The sequence below is a fragment of the Cyphomyrmex costatus genome, unplaced genomic scaffold (assembly GCF_001594065.2).
Source record: "Cyphomyrmex costatus isolate MS0001 unplaced genomic scaffold, Ccosl1.0 scaffold76, whole genome shotgun sequence".
NCBI classification, from domain to species: domain Eukaryota; kingdom Metazoa; phylum Arthropoda; class Insecta; order Hymenoptera; family Formicidae; genus Cyphomyrmex; species Cyphomyrmex costatus.
In genome coordinates this window covers 1,243,474-1,261,022 of record NW_017280333.1, presented here as the reverse complement: position 1 = coordinate 1,261,022, position 17,549 = coordinate 1,243,474, and the positions used below count along the sequence as shown (strand labels likewise).

General features: G+C 29.2%; 4 protein-coding genes across 4 annotated transcripts in view; 2 read left to right on the top strand and 2 right to left on the bottom strand.

Annotated features, from left to right (window-relative positions):
* The first annotated feature begins 35 nt into the window (after positions 1-35).
* On the top strand, positions 36-6,789 carry LOC108781137 (DENN domain-containing protein 1A). Its single transcript, XM_018549031.1, has 14 exons — positions 36-52; positions 1,341-1,496; positions 1,577-1,714; positions 1,790-1,925; positions 2,082-2,135; positions 2,735-2,992; positions 3,508-3,609; positions 3,709-3,936; positions 4,162-4,338; positions 4,465-4,497; positions 4,671-4,725; positions 4,821-5,004; positions 5,597-5,726; positions 6,370-6,789. The coding sequence occupies exons 1-14, from the start codon at positions 36-38 to the stop codon at positions 6,787-6,789; spliced, it is 2,088 nt and encodes a 695-aa protein (XP_018404533.1).
* A 3,978-nt stretch (positions 6,790-10,767) lies between these two features.
* Positions 10,768-13,588, bottom strand: muc (dihydrolipoamide S-acetyltransferase muc). The gene is made up of 8 exons (XM_018549033.1): positions 13,531-13,588; positions 13,128-13,454; positions 12,738-12,892; positions 12,241-12,635; positions 11,675-12,030; positions 11,263-11,562; positions 11,053-11,181; positions 10,768-10,823 (listed from the first exon to the last, which is right to left on the bottom strand). Coding segments are annotated over exons 2-8 (1,455 nt in total). The 5' UTR covers positions 13,247-13,454; positions 13,531-13,588; the 3' UTR covers positions 10,768-10,822.
* Positions 13,589-14,067: 479 nt separating this feature from the next.
* Positions 14,068-15,849, top strand: LOC108781127 (outer dense fiber protein 3). Its single transcript, XM_018549020.1, has 4 exons — positions 14,068-14,167; positions 14,417-14,611; positions 15,289-15,442; positions 15,533-15,849. The coding sequence occupies exons 1-4, from the start codon at positions 14,092-14,094 to the stop codon at positions 15,780-15,782; spliced, it is 675 nt and encodes a 224-aa protein (XP_018404522.1). The 5' UTR covers positions 14,068-14,091; the 3' UTR covers positions 15,783-15,849.
* Positions 15,850-17,066: 1,217 nt separating this feature from the next.
* LOC108781129 (outer dense fiber protein 3) overlaps positions 17,067-17,549 on the bottom strand; it is a 1,860-nt gene continuing 1,377 nt past the window's right edge. The window contains exon 4 of the mRNA XM_018549023.1: positions 17,067-17,351. Coding sequence (XP_018404525.1) covers positions 17,087-17,351 — 265 coding nt within the window. The 3' untranslated portion in view covers positions 17,067-17,086. The remainder of the gene's footprint in view (positions 17,352-17,549) is intronic.

The following is a 17,549-nucleotide window of genomic DNA, read 5'->3' as shown; positions in this document are numbered from 1 at the left end:
CTAAATTGAGTAATTAACTTTTTCAAGCTGTTATCATGGGTTCTAGACTAAGGCAAGTCGATTAGTACGTTTACAAGATTTTTTATTTCGACTTAACTAAGTTGTGAAATGTGAATTCATGAAATGTAGTTGTAAATCAATGTACAATGTTTTAATTAACCTACGTTTACTACTTAACATTCCATGACTTGGTTACTATCATCTTTGTGTTCAGGCCCTTAGTAATGCTGTTGTTATAATTCTTACTTAAGTGAATTACTCTTACATGCTTAGGTTTATCTTAGATCTAGTTTTTTATTTCTACATTAGACTGCTATTTCTCACTTTCACTAAATATTAAATATATACTTATCTCACATTAAGTTCTAAAATTGTATTCTAATTCAACCATAAAAAATAGATCAAGATAATCGATATTCTTATTACTTTTTTAGTAATACAAGTTAGTTTTAATCAACTTCTCTGATGCACCAATAAATCTAGGTCTGTAATGAATCTGTATTCCATAGTTTGTAGTTTGTGAGCCAGAAGAGAGTTTGAAAAAATCTTTTCTGTTTGATGACTACTGCCTTCCTTAGAATAGATTGAAGGACAATACGGCTCTAAAAAATAAAATAGTTCTAAAATGGCTCTAAAAATAGTCAATGAATCGATCAAAATTGGTGAATTGATAGTTGGCCAACAGCCTACTTCTAAGACTACTACTCATTCATTATAGATCCCTTATCTTTTGAGTGAGATATGATACATTTTCTATCTTGAAATAGGATGAAAATTACAAAAGTGAGTAATTTTATTAGATGTTGACTAATGTTCAGATTTCTATTCAAGTACCATTCAAGTGTTATTTTATTCTCACTAAATATTAATTGAGAATAACATGATACCTGGAGAGCATTCAGGTAGGAATTCGAATGTCCCTGATGTAATTTTAAATATTTTAGTAAATATTGTTGTTTAATTATTTTTGTAACTTTTATCTCATTTCAAGGTATATAATTAATTTCCAAAGCACAATTATTTTTATATTGCAGTCAGATGGTTTTGCAATATATAAGATTTCTGCTTTATTCCACAAAGTATATTCTATATTTTTCTTTATATTTTTGTAAAATTTGCTGTATTTTTCTGAAAGAGAAAAAACAGAACTTTAATATAAAAAATATTGAAAAATATATTTTATATGAGTATATTTACTACAATTAAGTATAATATGATCATTATTTATAAAATTGTCAATACAAATTACTTTTAAAACTTTATTGCAATACCTTCAAAGCTTGTACAAGCTATTTTTATTCAAATCATATAAACATTGAGGTTTTTTGTGAAATTTTCAGAGAAAATGTCAAACAACTTTTTGAATGTTTCTGTGAAGTAGCTGCGCCAATAAGGGAGAAGCCAGCTTGGATTCTTCAAAAATATCCCAATTCTTTTTCAGATGAAGAAATACTGAAATCTGTTCCTAAATTTGCATATCCTTGTGAATTTGAGAAGTATGTTAATAATTGATTATCATACAAATATAATTTTTTGTCTTTGTCTATTATTTTTTTGTTTTTATTTTCTGTTTTAGTTTATTGGTACAACATTTTTCATTTGTGCTCACTAGCATAGATTCAAAATGGACTTTTGGATTCTGCCGTCATGATCCCAAAACAGAAACAGCTTTAGTAGTCTTAAGCGCCCTTCCATGGCATGAAACATTTTACAAGTTAGTCTAAATATATTACTTAAGTGTTGTCATGTGTGTTCAAAATGGACCTAAATGTTAAATTTTTTATCGTAGACTTTTGAATCACATTGCATCCTTAACTAGCAATGCTAGTGGAGAGGATCCCTGGAAGTTTCTTGAGATTATATATACTTGTGGAGTTCCAGTACCTGGAAACTCCATATCTATCCCATTACCAAATTCTTCAACGGTAAATAATTTTTGAACTCTATCATGTCATGATTTACCAAACTGTTAAGTTTATTTAATAAGATATTTAATGTAATCTATTGTATCTGCTATACACTGTCTTAATATTTTTAAAAAAATTTCTTTTAACGTAAAATATATTTTTTATTTCTTTCAGAATTTTATTTGTCAGAGTCCAAAACAGTTTCAACTGCCTAGTATCCCTGAAAATGTGAGTAATATTTTTAATAACTTAGATGTAGAACATCTTATCTTTGATAGTCCAATGCACATGTGAATACACATTTAATTGCTTGCTCATTCACTATTTACATGCATGCACAAGCTGAAACAAGTAGGCAATAATGATTCTGAGAAAAGTTTTTAAGTCTAAAAAAGATCAATATTGATAAAATAAATTACCAGAAAAATAATCGATTTTTTATTGCATGTGCGCGTGTTTTTAGAAATAGCTTCATATAGTATTTATTTAACATAATATTAATTATGTAATTTTTTTACAAGAGTATAATATCAGTCCTTTAATTATATATATTTTTGTAAGAAAATTTTTTTTTAATTAATTTTACTATTTTTTTCTTTTTTTAGAGAGGCAAATAATAAATTTAACTTTTTTAGAAATTAAGATTATACAACTTTTGTTGGAACATTTTTGCCTATCGGGTTTAGATTTAAGCTATTCATGTTATTTAAAATGGAACATCTTGTATATTTGTAAATAATTGAGAATATATATGTTATTAGAAATTATTTAGAACACAAAATTGTTGTCAGATATCTAAATAAGTTATAATAATTTTACTGTTTCAGAGAAACTTGACTGAATATTATAGTGCTGTAGATTCGCACAATATGATGATGATATTTGCATCTATGTTATATGAACGCCGTATTATTTTCATTTCGAAACGTCTATCGAGGTTGAGTGCATGTGTACAAGCATGTAACGCTTTAATTTATCCAATGATTTGGCAACATATATACATCCCTGTTCTACCGTTATCATTAATAGATTATTTATTAGCGCCTATGCCATTTCTAATTGGAGTACCTACTCAAACACTTCAGGTATCTATCTATAAATATATTTATATTTATATACAATGGATTCCTCTAATTGAAATGGTTAAACTTTAGTAGTGTACAGAAAATTGATAAACTAAGAAAAAAAATCCTTTAGAAATATATTTCTAAAGGATCTTCTGCCTCTGAAGCATTATTGCTAAAATTGTACACGAAAACAATACTCTTTTTGCTTTGAAAACAATAAATTTAAAAAAAAATACATTTTGTCTTTTTTGCAATTTTTTTTCAAAACGAAACAAAAACGAGTATATTTAAAAAAAATTGTTTCTTAGTTTATCGATCCTTTGCATGTTCCCAAAGTATGAGTTTTAATTTAATTCGGAACACCCTGTATAATTAAAAATATTATTGAAAAAAATGGAAATTTTCTCCACGACTTTTTCATCAAGATATTTATTTAACTTTTTGTGAAACATGTGACGAAGATATTAGTGATCAAAATATTTATGAACGTTACTATATCAACTATATACAATATTTATGTAAAATTTTTACAGAAAGTACCCAAGAGTGATTTAGGAGAAGTTGTTATTTTAGATGCTGATAATAACACAATCGAGTCACCATTTCAAGATTTGGAGTCTTTACCTCAAGACGTAGTGCGTAAAGCGATGTATTGCTATGACACAATAAGATAATATATGTTTAAGGATTAATAAATGTCTTAAATAATAAAGTAAAAAGTTTCTGTGTTGCAGGTGACGAATTTAAAAAAAGCGTTACGTAATAGACCAGCTCTTCTTGGAGATGGTGTATCAAGGGCATTCTTGCGTGCATTAGTGCAATTAACCGCAGGTTATAGAGAGGCATTAACTTTACAGCAGGGTGAGCGTATCACGTTTAATCAAAATGCATTTGTTGAAAGTAGACCATCTTCCATGCAACCCTTTTTACGAAAAATGTTAGAGTTACAAATTTTCCAACAAGTAAGTATATTATAGATATAGTGCCATGCTCCGAATTAGTTGCACATTTCGGGTTGATTCTTAAGGTGATGAATTTCAATACGGTAGTGGGAGGACAACAGGAATTGTCCCAAAATGTACAATTACATTCCGAGTCTATTGTCTAATTATATTGTACTATAATTATATAGTATAATTACAAGTGCTTGATATAATCTGATAAATAAATATTTTGGATATTTTCAGTTTATAGAAGAAAGATTAAACATGCTTAATTCAGGACTAGGCTTCTCAGATGAGTTCGAAATGGAAGCCTGCAGTTATTCGGCCAAATCGGGTAGTAAATTTATGCAGCAATATAGGGAATGGACTTACACTATGCGAAAAGAGAGTTCCGCATTTTTCCGTAGTGTAAAAGATAAGGCATGTTACATTAACATTTCAATTAGATTGGACAGTATCATAGAGTTTATCTCCAAAACACCTGCTATCTGCCCTTATTATAAAAGAAAATAAAATAATATTTTATTCTGCTACCTTCAATTGCAGGCCAATCCAGCAGTAAAATATGCTGTTAAATCAGTAAGTTTAAAACATAATATATAACAAACATCATTTTGTATATATGATTCATCAGTTGTCATTTTGAATATACAGTTAAAAATAAAAATACTTTCTGTATTATATTTGATATTTATTAAAATATAATAAGAATTTAATGGTAAGAAATATGCTATAAAGGTTGATATCTACAGGTGAAAGATAAAGGAAAAGATATGAAAACGGCATATAAAGGATTAAAATGGAAAGGTATGTTTTAGTGTAATCTTAGTAATCTCTTTATTATTGTTGATATATAAAAATATTAAATATATATCTATTATAAATATTTATTTGGGAGACAGGACGATTGAATAGAAGTGAAACTAATGTGAGATTTCATCAGCCACGATCAGCTCCCAGCTCACCCACATTAGATAGAAGACCTGTTGGATTTACGTCTCCACCAAAATCTCCAAATGGTGTATCAGCGGCAGTTAATTATCGAAAAGATTTACGCTTGCGGAATAACAATTTCTCTGATACAAGGTATATATACAAATATATATAAATTATCTCTGTATTGATTGTCTCTTCGTATTACTATCATAATCTGTTCTTATACTTAAAAAAATGTAATTTTCATATTATTTAAATATTATATAAAAAATACTCTTGATAATACTGTTACAATTGGCAGTTGCAATTCTGTTTTACCGGATAGTTGTTACCGATTCGAAAGTGATATTTTGTCTTCGCGAAAAAGAATGTATTGTTCATTTCCTATAAATTGCATTTCTTTTTATTTCAATATCTCATTCTTTTGCCATGTTATGAAGGATTTAAGTACAGGGTTTTTTATGATAATAAATTGTCACAGATAATCAATATTTCAAGATAATGTTCATTTTCTTTATAAAAAAAAATTCAAATATCGTTAAAATTATCATTTTTGGACATTTGAATCTGAATTATCTTGGAAACCTGACATGCTGGAATTTTTTTGGCTTGCGGCATCGTTTTCAGCATACAAAAATTTATAAAAAGTACCTAATCCGGTCCAAAATAATTTTTTTATTGTGAAGTAGTATAATTTTGAACTATATTATATTTATTACATATATTTATGTTTATATTATAGTAGAAAACAGTACTCACCTTTAAGCCCTAGTTCTCCTGAAGAATCGTCAGACTTGGAGCATATAAATATAGATCTTATGCACGAACTTCGAGATGTGATATTTCCAAATACCCCGCCTGTAAATAGGACGGTAAGTTTTTTATAACTCTTTTACAATATTTACACATTAAATATTAGTTTATGGTTTGCACAAAGATTTGAATAATATTATTACTGAAATTTTTTTTTTGAAAACGATAAAATTTGCATAATGAGTATTGTTTCTTTATTTTTTTTATAATTTTATACATATTTTTACGCTTTATTTCTTGACTGTAGTAAAAAATAATAAAAATATAGATTAGAGGAGTTCTCCAATGACCTTGATCTTTACATATGTTATCAAGATCGTGACCTAGTGTGACCTCCAACAGGTTTAGCCATAAGATGTTATTTCTAACATTTTATGGCTAAACCTGTTATATGTATATACATATAATATTAAAAATTATACTATACCTTCTCCTGTTTATGTAATGGCTTTCCACGCGAAGCGAGATTCATAACACCTCTCCTTCTTACATCGAAGCATACGCATGTACACGCACGTGTGAGAGCAACCTCCCCGTGATGCACAGCGAGTAACTGTAACTTGTTACAGTTATTTACATTTGTTACTACGATTTTAATATTTCAAATTGAAAATTCACGTATTTTCATTTATTCTCTTGCATATTATCATTACAATTAATTAACTAAAATGGAATGATTAAAGCGTGTTTTTTTTTTTACAGGATCCTTCTGACGTCCCAGATTTAATACGGCTAGATTCAATAAACAGCAACGATGATTTCGATCCGCTACTATCTAAATCTTCCGAATTTTCGAGCACAAAACAAATGAGTCAATCATTACATTTACCTGAAATGGGCGAAGGTCTTAGTAACCCTCTGTATCCTTATTTTCAAAAACAGTCGCACAAAACCAATGACAAACCGAAGGCCTCCGATAATGTGGGTGATACGGATTTATTACAGGCGTATGGTATAGATTTTAATAAATTTAGTTTATCTAATGGTGATAATTTATCCACAATAAACACTGCTGCTTGTAATCAAAGTGACAACAGTATTAATGATACAATGGACACATTTAGTTTAACATTGGATGTACCTACCATTAAATCACAAAATAATTGGACGAAGTTTGAATAAATTATGTATTAACATGTATGTATGTATGTACGTACGTACATACATACATACATACATACATACATACATACATACATACATACATACATACATACATACATACCTGATAATAATTAAGTACTTTAAAAGATTTTAAAGAGTGATTCCTCAGTTCATCACATTAAAAAATTACAATCAAAACTTCCATATGGCTACATCCGAAACGGCTTAATTTCAAGAATACAGGTTCCAAAGTTGTAAGAAAAATTTTTTTTCCAAAAATTTTGAAAACCACTCTATTTATTTTGATGAATAAACATGGTTGTCTAAAGTTTTGGGAAAGAAATTTTTCCTTCAACTTTGATACCCTACTTTAAAACTTATTTTCATTTCGAACATATTTTGTTATATTTTCATCTTGATGGTATGAGAAATTGCTCTTCTTAAAACCTTTAAAATACTCAATTACCGTTCTATGTATATATATACACGCATATTATAATTGTAAATATAGTATTAATATCTTTTTATATATTATGCATTTAGATTAAAAAAATTTACATTAAGGAAATGCTGATGCAATAGCCGAACTTCATTGGTGTAGATAATACAGACTTCCTAAGTAGCTCACAGTATCTACAAAACTTTAACAAAATGTTAAAAAAAAGTGCAAATAAGCGCTTTTTAGTGCTTTGCAAGCACTGTATTACTTCGCTTTTTAATTCCAAAATTAGTTTTTTATTATTCTGTTTCATTCAAACGCATATATATGTCCTTATCTAACATATATTACAACGTCAACTTTTCCATCCGATATCTACTATTAGACACAATTACTACTCTGTTTTATTCTTCACATCGATTTAGTTCGTAGTATACAAATGAAATTTTCAGATTCTCTTTTCTCTGGTTTTGGAATCCTTAATTAATTTGTACAAATATGGTATTATTCTTTTAGATCTAGTGTGATCTAACTTCACACATGCAACCATACAAACATACAATGTACAGGACCTAAAATTCTTATATGCAGTACATGTTGTCACAAGTTGATTACAAAAACCGATAATAAAACTATAATTTTTCAATTTCTTGTTTTTTATATGAAATTGTCTGTGCATTGTATTTTTGTACTATTTTAATTATGCAGGATTTTAAAATCTGTAAATGCAATTAAAAGATTGGAGAATCTAAAAAGTAATCACATTTTATTGGTAAAATAGGACAATTCCAGCATCCCTTTAAACATTCGGGTAATTGTTCTCTAAGGAACTCAGCTTTCATGACCTTGACATATGTTGTCAAAGTCATGACTTAACCTCCAATAGATTTTTGCTATCGAACGTTATTTCTTAAAAAATTATTAACAAAAGAATTAAAAAGAAAATATTGCATTTCGACTTTCCATCCAAAGCGACTTCCATCTCACCTCCTCTCTTGCTTCGGGGTGCGCAACTTTCTACGCGAAGCGAGGTCTACATTACACTTCTCTGTTCTCTGTCTAAAAAGTCGTGCGCTCCTAGGCAGGGGAGCAGATCGGGTGGAAGTCGCGTGCCCTAAAGCAAGGGGTAAATGGAGTGTTACTTCGTGTGGGAAGTCGTATGCTCTGAAGCAGAGAGAAATGTGGTGAAAGTCGCTTCGCGTTGTAATGTATACATGGATACATATGGATTTATAACTTTTGTTGTAGCAGAAATTGTAAGGATATGGCCCAGAAAAAATGTCAGGTTCTCTACCGGTGCCGGAACTTGAACCGAGGTTTCGAGTCATCCATATTAGCAAGCAACAACCGTCTCGCTACAAAGCCACACAGTTTAACCACTGTGGTTCAACACAGGAACATTTATCTCTTACAAAATGAAACATTATTAAAAAAAATGTTTTGTTAATAATTTTTTGACGAATAATGTCCGACAGTTGAAATCTTTTAAAGATCACTCAGAGTCATGACCTTGACAGCATACATCAAGGTCAAGGTAATCGGGGCCAAGTCCCCTATAGTGAACAATTACCAACTATCACATTAACACTGATATGAGAATGATTTTAGGCGTTATCCAATAATTATCTCAATATACACACATTTACCAGAATGCTATTTCACGCCATAAGTGACTTTCTCCTTTTTTGTAGTAAAATGTCATCCGTGCACGAAAACTTCGCCTAGTGTGATATTTTAATTTCTATTATACAACTGATTTTTTTATTTCATTATTTTTTATGAATTGTGCAATCTAAAAACATCATGTTATTATACATAGAATTGTTATTTGATAATAGTACAACAAAAAGACTAGAAAATTATATAATAGATTTATACAAACCAAAAGTTTAGATACTTTATAACTTTGTTGATTGATTGTTACATAATTAATGTTAAAAACTCGTAAAAAAACATACTGTGTTTACAAAAATAACAGTATTGCACATAATGTTATATTCTCTTTTGAAATCTTACGATATTATAGTTTCTAAATTACATTCTTTTATCTATATTTAAATTTTCTTTAAATACTCAACATGAATACAGTTTTACAAACATTTGTAAATATAAAGTATCCAAATGTGTGCGATAACAATGTGAAAAAAGATAAACATCCTAATGATCAGACATGTATGTATCTACATATATCCGAATACATTTATATTACATAAAATTATTATTAATCAAATGTTTTTTTATTACATCATTATAATTGACTTGTAATTAAAGATTACAATTAAATTATAATATTTTATATATATTTAAAAAAGCATTTAAAGTTATATTAATACGAATTTTTGTGGAAATGTCCAGATAGACGTTTACACAGTTCGATTTATGCCGAAGTTATAATATCGATGTTATAACTTTGGCGTAAATCAAATCGTATAATCATAGTCATAGGTACGTGTTACTGAGAGACGTCACTGAGATTTATCGTTTAATTTTATAATTTAGATTATTGTTAGATATTGATTATAAAAATTTTAATAATTGTTGTACATTTTTATAGGTAATGCTTTATAATAAATTAATGCGAAAAGATAATATGCATCTTATCTAGCATATTTATTATTTATTATTATAGTACCGGATATTTGTCAAATATCCAGGAGTGTATTACGTATATCAATTGCCCATATCGCTAATTTAAAATAATATAATCTCATTGGTAAAACAGTTAAAAATTACTAGAAACCGGCTGATGTGAATACTGTGTGCAATTAAATTGTGTGTATGACAAATAATTAAAGTTCAACAAAGTTGATTGTTCGTCTTTGTCTAAGCCACATAATATAATAGTAAAAGAACCACAAAAAAATATGGATATTATCCCATTATCCTATTAGATTTGGTACACGAAAAAGGTCGAGATGTCCACTTTCTCTTTGATATTAATAATAAATAAATATTAATATATAGCCGAAACAAATTAATAAAATGCATATTCTCAGATTATTTAAATTATCTCCCCCTTTCATCGTTTTATAGGTTTATAACTTTCCACACGAAACGTAATTCTACAATAAAATTGATTTTAGAATTTAAAAAAATTAAATAAAATTATTTAAGATGAAAAAATATTTATAAAAATATATGTCACAAGAGGTAATTTTTATTAAATATACGAGATATATATTTTATAATTACTATAAACATTTTTGACACTTTTATCGTTGCTTAAAAGGTAATCATATTTTTTTTTTGCAACAGTACAATTGAATTACTAATTATTACAATATACATATGTACACATGACCACTTTTAGAGGCAGTTTTGCTAAGAGATAATAAACGTAGAAATTTTTTATATAATTTTGTTAAATAAAATGACAAATTCAAATTATTCATTAACTTTGATTATACTGAATTCAAACAGCCTTCTCATTCACGCATTTAAGAACAAGAGATAACGTTTTTTTTTGGTATGTTATAATTTTTTGGAAAACTTAAAATCATAGTTTTTTAAACCGAATCAACATCAAAGAAGTTATTCAGTTACAAAAAATAATTCATAAATGTATTACTTTTGAAACATCGTGTAGATCGTGTTTTTGTCTAAAATAACATTTCTGAAACAAAAAGATATATACCAAGAATTAAGTTCGAGTTAAAAAGTATGAGAAAGAGAGAGAGAGAGAGAGAGAGAAAGAGAATGCGGATTTATATTTTTTAAAATACAAAAAATATATTAAACATGTAAGAGTCAATATACTTCTATTTTTGAAATATTATATTTACATATTATATTTGCTATTCAAATCATCACTCAATTGACAAATGAACGACAATTTAACTTACTATAAAAGCATTGTCGTTGGATTTTCCATCAAATCCTTAAAAGCGGCTAACCATTGTGCACCTACCGCACCATCAACGGTACGGTGATCACAGCTGGCAGTTACAGACATATATTGGGCAGTGGTAAATCTGCAAAAATTTGGGGATTGATATTTATATCACAAACACATTAAATTTGTCTAGAAAATGTTATAAAACATTTTTTTTTACCCTTTCTCGTTTTTGGCAGGTATCAGTTTAGCCTCTGTGACACCTGTAGCGAGAATGATAGACTGTGGAGGATTTATTATAGCAGAAAAATTCTTAATTCCGAACATGCCAAGATTGGATATGGTAATTGTTCCTCCTTGAAACTCGTGTGGCTTTAATTTTCCTTCTCTCGCCTTCGTAGCCAATGCCTTCACATCTTTACTAATTTGAACTATACCTTTTACGTCGGCACCAAACACTATGGGAGTGATTAGACCGCTATCTGTGCTTACTGCTACACTAACGTCCACATTATTATATCTAAAAGAAGATAAAATGATATTCAAAATATATAAAAACTAAAAAAAAATATTAAAGAAATTTGAAAATAGTTCTACATATTACTATTTTTATAACATTATAAAGTACTTACTGTCGAATGACATTTCCTAACCAAGCGCTATTGCCTTCTGGTACCTTTTTACAAGCCATTGCCATTCCTTTGATGATAATATCATTTATGCTTATTTTTAGTTTGTCTTTTTCTAACAATTTATTAAACTGTTCTCGCATCGCCAATACGGCATCCATTTTTATATCTGCCGAGAGATAATAATGCGGAATCGTCTGCTTGCTCTCTGACAAACGTTTAGCAATAACCATACGTATATTTGATATAGGAATATCTACTCCAGTTGGTGCACCAATGCTGGGTACTGCTGGTTGTACTACCGCACCCTCCAAATCTTTAGATGTTATAGAGCCATACAATCCTGTTCCCTTTAAACCCTACAATGAATAGCAAAAGTATATAAGTTTTATATATCTACAAATTATCAAAAGAATATAATGTCTTAATTTAATATTAACATAAGCTAATAATGATGAGACAAAAAATATTACAGAAATTGAAAGAATGGAGGTAAATAGAGAAGCAAATTGGCTCATACTTGCTTCCATTCTTTTAATTTAATTTCTAAATCAGCAATCTTGCAGCACCTGTAAACTAAGTCCTTTTTTAGCCGCTAATTTTTTTGCTAATGGACTGACATATATTCTTTCTTCGGAAGGTGGTACGATAGAAGGAACTTTTGCGGCTGGTACAGGTGGAGCTACTTCTGTTTTTACTGGTGGTGGTGCAGGTGTTGTAGGAGCTGCTGGTTTAGGAGGAGGAGGTACAGCTGGCTCCACTGTATCATCTTTAAAGTCTTTAAATGCGGCTACATTAGATTCGTCTTGTACAATAATGCAAACTAGTTTGCCTATAGGCACATTCTTTGTTCCTGCAGGTACTAAAATCTTGGCTAGATAACCTTCCTCAGGAGTTTCAAATCCCATGGTAGCTTTATCTGTTTCAATCTCTGCTAGCAGATCACCTTCATTTAACTTGTCACCTAGGAGATCAAATATAAAAAATTGATCGATGTATTTAACAAATAATTTTATCTTTGTAACAATTAAAATCTATCTGTCATAATACTAATGAATGATCTTACCCTCCTTCTTCTGCCAGCTGATTATTGTTCCTGTTTCCATGGTAGGAGACAATGCTGGAAGTGGGACCTTGATATGATTAGGATAATCGACATAAAACCTGAGCTGTTGCTGCCATGGTGTTGGGACAAAATGCAAAGCACTGTACAGCTGAAGTCTGAAGTATTGAGAAAATTAATATTACGCTGTCATATTTTTTGTGCGTAACGGACAATGATTGTATAAGTTTCAAGACAAAAACAATCCCAATGAGAGACTAAAGCTGGAATATTATGTTTTAAAAATTAATAGATCTGGCATTGACGTAAAATAACCTTAAAGATCATTGTGCAAAATTCGAAAGACTTGTAAAAGGATTTCAGCACGAGAGTGATTTCGAATAATGAATATACCTTTGTTGATGTTTTCTGTGAAGATATCGGACGACAATGGATTTGGTGCTGGTTCGCACGGAACCACGGAAGATCGCGCATACCAATCCGTTACGTATCCTCGATGTGATTCGTATCATGTCTGTCAAGATTCAGTCCGTAGCTCTCTTTATATCGTTTTTTTTAGACGAGTCTAAAACAAATTTTGGAGTCCACGCGCCCAACAAGGCGACAACGACCCCGAATGGTCGGTCAGCAAATTCGACGTTGTAATATGGGACCGATGGGACCAGATCACGCCAGATGACGGAACGGACGATGCCGGGGTGCGTTGAGTTCAGGTGCGTTCTAAAATATATAAAAATGTGACTACGTAACTAAAATTCTATAATTTAAGTCACGTAAATTATAAAATTTTAATTACGTAAGAAGTTTGTTCGTGTCGCATGCTCCTATTATAGCTCCTACTCACTCCAATATTGTGCGCTTATGTGAGCAGAAACCAGCGGCTGCCCAGCGCGAGTTCTGATTGGCTGCTTTACTGCTTTTTGCTTTCTGTCAAGATCCGAATTCCGAATCAGTCTGAAGTCTTCCATCCAGACTGCTAGAGATACTTATATAGTATCTCTAATTTATAATTTATAGCATTTCTAATTTATTTATTTATTTTTTACAGTATCTTTAAAATTCTTTTAAATTAAAAAAATTTTTTTTCTCAGCCGGCCGATTCTGGGGGATCGTCCAGATATATATCTAGAATAAATAAATAAGTAAATTAATTGTTCTTCTCGCATTCGACTATATAATTGGTCAATTTAGAATATAATGTAGATCCGGGCTTGTCTTTATGTGCGACTGGCTTAATAAAATGTTTTATATGAGTGCAATTGTTTTTTCGTTAAAATGGAGTTAATTAAAATTATAGTAATGTGACATGTATAATATATGACACGAAAGTAAAATTTTTAAACTTAAAAGTAAAAAAATGCCATTAAAAAAGGAGCGCAAAAAAGACAAAATTGCCACAAGTGAAAAGGGCACCATAACATGTCACTCTATCAGTACGCATTCATCACATCTAATTTAAATAAAGATTGTATATGGAGGTGAAAATAAACGTAAATTTTATACATAATACTCCAATGAAGTAGAAATCTCATGATAAAAATAATGTGAACATACTAATAATTTAGTAGTATTTGTCATAGTCTTGATTGCTTTTTAATATATATTTCACATTTAAATTCACATTTAAAAACCATTCTATGTATACAAGAATTATTAAATATAATTTGTCATGTATTATGCAGCTCCAGGACCTAAATATCAACTTAAAACACTTGTCGGTCACAAAAATCACTGTATCTCAAGATATCGAAACCCAGCATACACATTTGGACATCGTCGTGTCATCTTCGAAGTGATACAAAGTCCAGGACCAAAGTACTTGATCAAAGAACGTAGACCCAAGGGATTTACCTTCGGATATACCTTAAAACATCGTGGTATAAAAAGATTTTGATTAAATCGTTCTCTGACTGTATAAAATATTCCTATAATATGTATTAGGTGGAATTTTTTTCAAAATTTTTTATACAATTTTTGAAAATGTATGAATAACTTTATAAGATTAAAAAAAATTTTTTAGATTTTTTTATACAAATTGAAATACATTTCTGAAATGCTAATAAAGTTTACATTCTTTATAGAATCTTTTATATATTGTATGCGAATTCTAAAATATTTTACAATTTTTGAAATTGCTGATTCATAATTTTACATACATAACTTTATCATTTTATAATTTTTAATATAATTTTATAAAATTTATGAAGAAGTTTATGGTAGGAGAGAATGTCCTAAATCGGACCGTGTTCCAAATCGAACCATTTTAATTTAAATAAATACGGTTAAATAGATTTGCATGCTATATATGATATTTAAAACAATATATATCCGTTACGTAATTTACAGTGACGTCAAATTAATATAAAATTTAATGAAATTTTCATTAAATCTCAATCAAAATATATCGTAATCTTGATCTTTATCGTGATATAATTGAACGTTTTACGATATTGTATTATAAACATATCGCTTCAGTGAGATATAGATATTTATGCTATCTTTTATATTATATTTCGTCCTATATTATTATTTCTTTTTTTTTTATATTTGACAGATATCATCCTCGGACCTGGTCCAAAATATAAGTTGCCCGATGTCCCTCAAGGTCCTTTTTATTCAATAAAATGGAGAACTAAATTTAGGAAAACTGATGGAACTCCAGGACCTTATCACATCAAACCTATTATAGATACGCCAGCGTTTTCCATGTACATTTAATATATTTTTTTGTGATTCTTGCTTGTTCGTTTTAGAATGTAAATACTCGTACATGAATTTATATACCATATTTATTGTAGGGGATTGCGTACAGCTGCGAAGAAGCCCCAAATTACTCCAGGTCCCTATGCATACAGTTTGAACGCAGTGAAACCAAGAGCACCGATGTATACTATGGCTAGTACTAGGCGTGTATTACAGTTAATTTCCGAAAGTCCAGGTCCGATGTATGCCATTTTACCACCTAAACCGACTCCCGCTTTTTCGTTCGGTGTAAAACACAGCAAATGTGCACCACCTTATATTACTAAGTGCGACGAACAGTGCTAATAATGCTGAAGAAAGAACTTGTCTGTATCGAATTATAAGACTGTAATGAATACACATTGAACTAATATATCACTAATAATAATCATTAATAAATTAAATTAATAAATTAAATTTTTTAATTTAGTATTCTTAGTTGCTATTGATATGCATATTTTTTATTATTTTAATAATGGATTTAATAATAAATTAGACAAATTTAATTGTTTTTTGCGAATAGCACCGGATTTTCTTCAATGGAATTGCTGATCAACTTTCTGGTATTACCATATGGTAATAACAGATTCCACTGTCTTTTGTTATACTTCCGCAGTGCTTTTATTTAAAAAAATGTTTCTTTAATTTGCAAAATACATTCGGTGCGTTCAGCAGAATGTATCTACTGCACAATAGTTTACCGAAGAGTTGCAACATCATGTCGAATGTTCGTTTGAACTCTCTTATGGTATTAGCTACTGCGCATTATATATATGTATGTGCATGCGTAAGTATAGAAACAAAATTTGTCTTTACGATATATAGACAATATTCATACATAAAAAATATATTTAAACTATTATTTTATATTTTTGATTTTTTATTGAAATTGATCGATAGCAGTAACTTCTCGTATATATAAAAAGTATCTATTACTAAATATAGTTCGCAATTTATGCCGAGTGTAATACCATAAATAAAACTTCACTCCAAAAAAGAAATTAAGATTTCACTTTTTTGGAATGAAATAGCTTATTTTAAAAGGGTAAATCTTACTTTAAAAAATAAAAAGAATGAAAATTTGTCACTCTTGGAAAAAAAATGTTAGTACTTTCACTCTTTTTTCAAGACTGGCCTAATTTTCAGTCTCTTCGAGTGAGATTTCACTCTACGAGATTTAGAAAGTACTGTAATGCAGTTGAGGTGCACATAATTTTATTTATTATAATTTTTGAGGAACAAATTGCAAAATCTGACTCTGTACGCGCTTTCGCAACTTCATAAAAAAATAAATCAAAATAGTTTTGTGACGTAATACTTTTTCTTTTTTTATGATAATTAATAAATGGCCATATCATGTATATATTTACATTCATTAGTGAATTTAAGACAATTTAAAAGAAAGTTACTGGTTAGTGTTTAGTATATGCATATTAAATGCTCGATATAAACAAGGTCTATATATAAAATCTATCTAAGTAGAGAGAGAGTGTGTTACATCTATTGTATTATTATATCATCATGTATACATACATATAGTTTCATTTATTATACAAATGTAAAAAATACGATAAAAAAAGATTTATATACAATTTTCAATTATAAAACTATTAATCCTCGTCCAGCTGTGTCATAGGTATTCCGACGCATTCACTATGCTTTATACCAAATGAATATATAGGTGAACGTTTTCGTGTATCATACAACGGATAAAAGATTGGTGCTGGACTGCGATATCTTTCTGATAAAATGTGTCTTCCCTTTAGACTATATGCTGGACTCCGTCGTTTTATCATATCATAATTTATTTTGATATATGCGGCTGGGCCTGGACTCTTTGTCAAAATTTCTTCGTGCATCTTACGATAACCAATACTAAAAGAAGTGAATAATATACTGTGAATATACATGAGAAACAAATATATTATATGTTATATAATATTTATTTCTAATATATATATTATATTATATTATATATATATTTGTAATCTTACAATGTATATACATGATATTAGGTCTGTTTTTTTTTATTCCTGCATTAGTTGAGACAATGCAAGAATAAAAACAGATCTG